This window comes from Manduca sexta, unplaced genomic scaffold (assembly GCF_014839805.1).
Source record: "Manduca sexta isolate Smith_Timp_Sample1 unplaced genomic scaffold, JHU_Msex_v1.0 HiC_scaffold_1200, whole genome shotgun sequence".
NCBI classification, from domain to species: Eukaryota; Metazoa; Arthropoda; class Insecta; order Lepidoptera; family Sphingidae; genus Manduca; species Manduca sexta.
The window spans coordinates 1-7,491 of NW_023592042.1; the positions used below are offsets into that span (position 1 = coordinate 1).

General features: G+C 33.3%; 1 protein-coding gene across 1 annotated transcript; it reads right to left on the minus strand.

Moving 5' to 3' along the window:
* Positions 1–266: 266 nt before the first annotated feature.
* On the minus strand, positions 267–6,584 carry LOC119191212 (peptidyl-prolyl cis-trans isomerase FKBP14-like). Its single transcript, XM_037445119.1, has 4 exons — positions 6,529–6,584; positions 4,565–4,671; positions 3,970–4,157; positions 267–1,330 (listed from the first exon to the last, which is right to left on the minus strand). Exons 1-4 carry the CDS (start codon positions 6,582–6,584, stop codon positions 1,148–1,150), a joined length of 534 nt encoding a protein of 177 aa, XP_037301016.1. The 3' UTR covers positions 267–1,147.
* Positions 6,585–7,491: the final 907 nt, after the last annotated feature.

Genomic DNA, 7,491 nt, shown 5'->3' on the forward strand with positions numbered 1-7,491 from the left:
AAAAGTACTGGATCCCTCAAAAATGAGTTTCACTAACGAAAATTTAGCAGAAAAATAAGTGTACAAATTTGCTTTAGTATTGGAGTTATAAACACAGCGTGATCAAATAATTAACTGTTTCTACTAAACTCAGTAAGTATTAATGTCGAGAAAGTAATTGTATTTTCGTAACGAATATTGGTATTGATATAGTTACTAAGCATTGGCGAAGTCACCAGGGTAAGTAAACTTAGTGCTTCAACGGGTTAATGGAATAAAAAAAATGCTTCAAGTAAAACATCTTTATTGAAAAAATTAGTGTCAATAGACCCAGTGTTTTATAAATATCCAATGAATAGTATAATAGTCATAGCCGAGCTATCTAGAGATGTTGTATTACCTAAACAGTAACAAGTTAATCGGGTATCTAATAGAGGTTTATGACATCTTTGTAATTTTCAATTTATTTCTGTAAATATTTCAACATTAGCGTGTTTATTTTTGACGCTTCTGTATTACATTTATTATATACCTATCGTTACAATAACTTTAGATACGTGTTATATCGAGCGCTTTCTTAGTAATTAAAATACATAACAAATTACGCATAGTAGAGAGTTGAGACTATTTCAGCTGTACGCGTTTCACAGTTTTACAAAATAAGTTTGGAGATTATGAAGTTTATTAGAGACCATAAGAATTATGAAAGATGATCAACGCAGTAGAAATGAGTACCGAGTACCTACAAAATGACTTACCAATCTCGACAATTAATGAAAAGATATTCTATTACAGATTCCCATTTATTAGATTACATCATAATATTATAATATTGTTTTACACTAACTATAATATCCTAGATTACAAATTTTTTTTGATTGACTAACAAAACAACGTAAAACGAACTAAGTACAAATTAATAGACTCAACAATGATCCTTCAGTTATGACTTAAACATGCATATACACAATATTGAAATAATGTAAATAAAAGAACTCTAATTCATAACAACCATAGGTTTTAACAAAATTAAATAACTTATACATTTTGTTTAATTCAGCACTGCACACTAGTCTTTACGTGCTCCCTTTAGGTATTACAAGACCAGTTTAATTTGAGCCCGGGAGCATTGGCTGCTTAATTAGCTTAATATTAATATATAATTGGTTTAGAGCTCGTCATGCTTGGGCCCTGAGAACTCCTCGTGGCTTATGAAGCCGTTCTTGTCTTTGTCTTCGTGTTGGAAGATTTCCTCGACAAGTTTGTCGTGGCTCTCCAGCATCTGCTTGATGTCGTCGCTCACCTCCGCACCGTCCGACGGCACCATCTGCTTCTTGAGATACTCGCTCACCTGATGGACAAGAAAAGTCACATGTGAAATTAAAAACTTAAAATAGCTCTATAAGTAAGCTAGAAGTTATTATATGTATTCCTAATTCATTTTTCATACCATTACCAAAGTCAGCAAATTGTTTTCTTACACGTTTCAAAGATGGCGTTAACAATACTTTTGGACTATACAATTGCTTGCCGAGGATAAGGTATGCGATGATACCAGATAAGCTAACAGTGATCTGTAGTAAATATCAAGGTCTAAAATTAAATTACATTCAGGTTTTTAATTAAAAATGCATTATTAGGTACTAATCGCAGTTGACCGCAGCACCGAAATGGCGAGCAGTCTAATAAGTATAACCTACGTAAATGTTTATTTAAAACGTCTATTGGGGTGCGTGAGATATCACCTTTAAAACCGGTTTGCACTTAATTCTAAATAAGCACATGATAACCTATTGACGAGCGAGACGACGCAGACTGCTTAGGTACAAATACCTAGGCATTAAAACCAAAAAATAATTTAATACTAATACTGGTTATCAATTGTGGAATCTGTGCCTAATTAAATTAAACATTGTATTCATTCGTATATCTCATGAATTTATCTAGTTTAGCAAGCAATTTTATAAATACATGTCAATTATAGATTATAATTAGGCGTTCATTATCTGAGGTTCATTGCTTCAGCTACACGTCACCCGTTTCTATGGGAACGTCCCCATAGTGCGTCGTATCGTTTGCCGAGCCGCTCGCGCTAAGCCCATTTCTGTGGTGTAAATAGTCCACTGTGAAGCGGGAAATCAGAGTTCGATACAAATATTTACCTGTGGCTTACATGTTGAGACAATGTAAGTCCTTCGTAGTTTCCGAGCTCTGATACCGACGAATCAACCCGTCTTGTATCTTAGTAAGTGGTCAGACTAACTAAGGAAGACAATCTAGTCTTAATGTAATTTAGTGCTTAAGTATTCTTTATAATGATTGTGTTCTATGCGATGCCTTTTGTTAAATAAATAATAATAAAGACTACACTGTTATTAACCTTAAATGGACCAGTACCTACTTACTTGTCTATTAAATACGTGAAGAGAAAACGCTGTTAGTACATCTGTTTAAGCACATTGCGCGCACGGAGTGTGAGATTTTTTATCAATAAAGTTTATTATACAGAGGAGTGCAAAATATATATAAATCTTATGTATCACAATTATGTATTACAAATAAGTAAGTGTATTAAATACGACGGTGATTTTCGCCCAGTGTACGAGTATTTATAATTACATGTCTTACCTTAATAATATTTACTAATATACTAATTATATAAGTACTATTCTAATGGATATTATAAATGCAAAAAAATGTGAATACGTTTGAATTTTTGTCAAAAGTAAACACCTTGTGTATAATAAAAAAAATATACTTTTCCGACACCCATGGACCAATTTATGGTTAGTATAATTTTATGAACATAATATTACCTATGATCTACTAAGAAGAGGCCTATTTATCTATAGAATTTTTTAACATGTAGCCAAATATCGCATCATGCATGTAAGTACCATAATAATATAACATAATATGTAGTGACGTAAGAATATAAATATATTATATAGGTTCATAGTTTAATATCTTTAAATAATAAACAACAATGAATATATAATTAAGAACAGTATTAACGAATTTTTTTAAAGGTGTATACTTAGTTGTTTTAGGGGGTGGAAATTCGACTTAGTAAGCGAACTCTAATAAACTAGTTTCACGGGCCGAGTCACTGAGGAAAACTGTGGAGCTATTAAAACCGATTTACATATAAAAAGAGCACAGCGAATAATCTATTACGCCCCCTGCATTAAATTGGAGGTTTCCGGGACTGATCAATAAGAGAATATTCGTGATAGAAAATCATTACATAATAACATCAAATAAAATGCAAACTATTTACACCGGCATGTCGCTTAAGGCGAAGTTTTTCCAAATCACCCTCATTTTGATTCAATTTTAAACAATGAGTCTCAACGCGATAGTTGTACCGCGTGCGCAATACAACTGCGCCAGTGCCACCGAGCCAGCCTTACTCACAAAAAAAATTTAAAAACCACTAAAAACAAAAAAAGCATATGAAATTAATGCTATGCTAGATAAATACATAAACAAATATACGAAAACAATGTTCAATTTAAATAAGTTCATAACTCCATAATTGGTAATGTCAAATTATTTTTGTTTTTTGTGGTTTATGAACGCGCTTTAAATTTTGTTAAAAAGATTTTTGATGTAGATTATTATATTTTTACTGTAAAAAACAGTCATACGAAGAATCCTATTAATTAATTAGTGGTTTTAATTAGATAGTGAGTATTTTAAATATCTAAAAGCATGGCGTCAAAATTTGAAGCAAATACACAATGTACTCTGAAAGTCTTCATTACCTGCGCTGTGTATTTACATCTATATTACTTACTGCGTTATCGAGTTTTTACAAATAGCAGATTTGAAGTGACTTAGTAGATACTAGTTACATAATATAGTTTCCAAATCCCGCACCAGCAAGTGTTATACCACCAGGCCCTCCACCTCAATACTGACCTCCTCGCGAGACAGTTCCCTATCGCCGTCTGTATCCATAGCCTGGAACGCTAACTCGATACTCACTTCCTCGCGAGACAGCATGTTGTCCTTGTCCGCGTCGATCTCCTTGAACACGTTGGTGGTGGGTGGCGAGTCTCCGATGTTGATGAGTTCCACTTCGAAGTGCAGGGTAGCATGGGGAGGGATGACGTTGCCGGCCCCACGTTCACCGTATCCCAGAGAGGATGGAATAGTCAGTTTGCGCTTTTCACCTGAAGTTTAAGTTTTATTTTATAAATAAATAGCATTTACAATATAACGCCTGCCTCAGTCTCTTTTAAATTTATACCTATAAATTATAATGATTAGGTAGATAATGATAACATTATAATGAAATGTCTAGGGATTTTACTTCTATGTAGATATAACATAAAAAACTATTCCAAGATATTTTTATTATAAACTCCGTCGAAATCATCAATAAAATATTAGTAATTCATATTAAAATTGCAAAAATATAAAAAGAAATCAGAACTGGGTGCTAATATATTAGACACTTTCCGTTCTTGTGTCTTCCACAGAATTTGGGAATTTATTAACATATTAAAGTTTAGTTAACTTACGAAATAAATTTCGATAATATACATTCAAGAAGAAACATGGTATTTAAGATACTCACCGACGCACATGTCAAGCAGACCCTGGTCCCATCCCTTGATAACTTGTCCGACGCCGATCTGGAAGGTGAACGGCTGGTCACGGTCATAGCTGAAACAATCGGAAGACCTTCAGGAACCACTGCAACCTTCGCTTAAACATATTCACTTCCTTGAATGTCATAAACGATTGTATGCATATTTTAAAGTTATATAAATTAACGATGTTGAATTTTGTTTAAAGTACCTACTATTTTACTACAAATAGCAATAAAATGACGTTTCGTGTGTTACAATAGTATCTAAAAGTATTAAGTACAGCATTAAGATATTTAATAAGTAGGGATAACTTTCAATAGACAATTTTATAATATTAGGGTACAAAACTCCAATAACGTATACTTTCATTAATTGTGTTTACTGCTACACTTAAAACAGATGACAAGCGCAAATATGATGTAATACAATGTGTCAAGTCTTCGCTACATGTGTTTGGTGGTACATTCACATTATATTTAATGACGGGAGCTATATTGCCATATATTCGGGCGGTGTGACCGTCGCATCAGATAAATTGAGCCATACAACGAAACTATTACGCAGGCCTTTGTTCCGAACTACAGTTCGCTGTGTCCATTACGCTTTATCACTGGCAGACGCATATAAACGTATCTTCTGAATGTGCTATACTTGTTAAATTCTTTAATTCGCACGATGATATTATTATGGTCTCTAAGCCGCGCTTTACAAGACTACACGTCGTATATTTATTTAATGCGAGAGTGAATTACATTGTGGATTAGACGGGCGGATGAATTAACTATACGTTAATCTAAGCGTTGCGTATATTACAATAGACTTAGCATTCATAAAACTAGTTAAAATTAGAACGAATTTTTTGTTAACAAAACAGATTTTAGTGTAGCAATACACTAATCGTCTATAATGAGTACAATGCGTGTCTAGAGTTGGTTAGGCTTGTTGATATCTGGGGAACATGGTAAAATTCTTAATATAAAAAAAAATATTACATGAATTCATTATGTAGGTATTAGATTGATCATATAAAATAAAACTTCGTTTATCGATGTCAAAATAAGCATGTGAGTTGTCATAAAATATTTGTGGCATAAAATTTATTATGCTCCTCTAAAATATGATTATTCGTAGTTTTATACTGCAATTTTGTAATTCTAGTGATATTCAAAATTTCTAAGTCATTAAAAAACCGTCGTAGTCGCCTTTAGATCTTTCAAATCGCAACAATTTTCAAAAGTTGTAGTTTACCATAGTCTATGTATATACTTTTCTTTACAGTAGTCAGAAGGCGACACATTAATTAGGTACTAGGTAATAATTAGGCAATATTTCTATGCACGGGTATATTCTCTTTAATATAGTGTAACACTATTAATCAGTAGTCGAACTATCAAAATGAGATCAGCGTCGTTAATGGCGACGAGCGGCTATTTGTTAACTCAAAATGAAGCGGACTTATAAAATGAAATTACTGTTGGTCGCGTAAAATATAATTAAGGTCATCAGTGCAGTGGCGAGTTAATGTGATAGATGGCACTTCGGGTCAGTACAAACGTTTGGAATATGAAAAAGTGGACATAATTTATCAACCATATTGAATTCTGATCACAAGCACATTTTGATGACTAAGTTTAATAATTTTAATTATTATTACCGTTTTATTACCAATTTAAAGAATGTCAATATGTTTTATATCCTGTGTAGTTTTACAACAATAAGAATGAAACAACCCAGTAGAGGGTGCATTACTATTACAACGAAAATAGAGATCAATATCAATTTTCTAACCCCACCAATGGTACACCACCAGCTACGTCATCTTTGTTATAATATTGATGAGTGAGGCGGATTGTTTACTTGAGTATAGTTGTAAAGCGGCCACAGGGGTTTTATTTTTCAATATTGAACGTGTTCTAGGAAATAGATATTTATTTTAGCTCCCACGTACCCAATTATCGGTTTGAATGCGTTCTTCGGGACTAATTGTGTGCCTGTCGTGCGCATTGCAAGTGTACTGACGAACGACAAGAGAGGATAAATAAGGCAGGAAGATAAATGCACAAACAAACAATAGTACAGATTATAATAGTTTATGAACCCTTTGTCGGTTTTGACATTCATATTGTTAACAACTAAGAATTTGATTTCATTACATTTATTAACTAAGTACTGTTTCTAATACAGGCATTTTTCCATGCAACGCAGTGTACTAACATATTGGAATTATTTTGATGAAACAGACTTTATGCAGAAGGAGATATTCGTAAATAAATATTTTCCGAAACAAGAATAAAAATCCGTAGTTTAAATATTTCAGGATAAGACTACTACCGGAAATCAATATGAACTATTTCCGAGTAGATATTTATGTAACGTGCTTTGGAACAGTAAGAGTAAGCTATTGTACAGCAGCCGTACAGGTTGGCCATTGTAATAGTTCATAACGGCATGTTTTGGTCACAAATCCTTTGCACTCGTATCAAAGCATTTTCGCGCAATGGAGCCCCAATAAGCCGATATCTTTAGAATTATTTCATACAAATTCATTGTCAGATGAATATATGACAATGCAACATGCTTCCACATTTAGAAATAAAATTGTAATAGTGAGAATGTTATTACCTATCTATTTGTATTCAGGATGCAACTCGGAAAGATATGGGCAAATACAAATAATATGTGCAACGATACCATTGTAATCAGGGGCGTTGCATTTATTGTAAACAACCACACATAATAAATTTGATATACAGTGACACTAATAGGGCGCTGCGAAGAAGTTATCAACTTCCAGGGATTGATCTGATTTTTAAATAGATACGATTGCGTAATGCGTTGTTAAAGTTGTGTATGAATCGCTTCAGGGTTTTAGAGACTTTCGACGCAGGTAAGACGCAGCACACGGACTAAG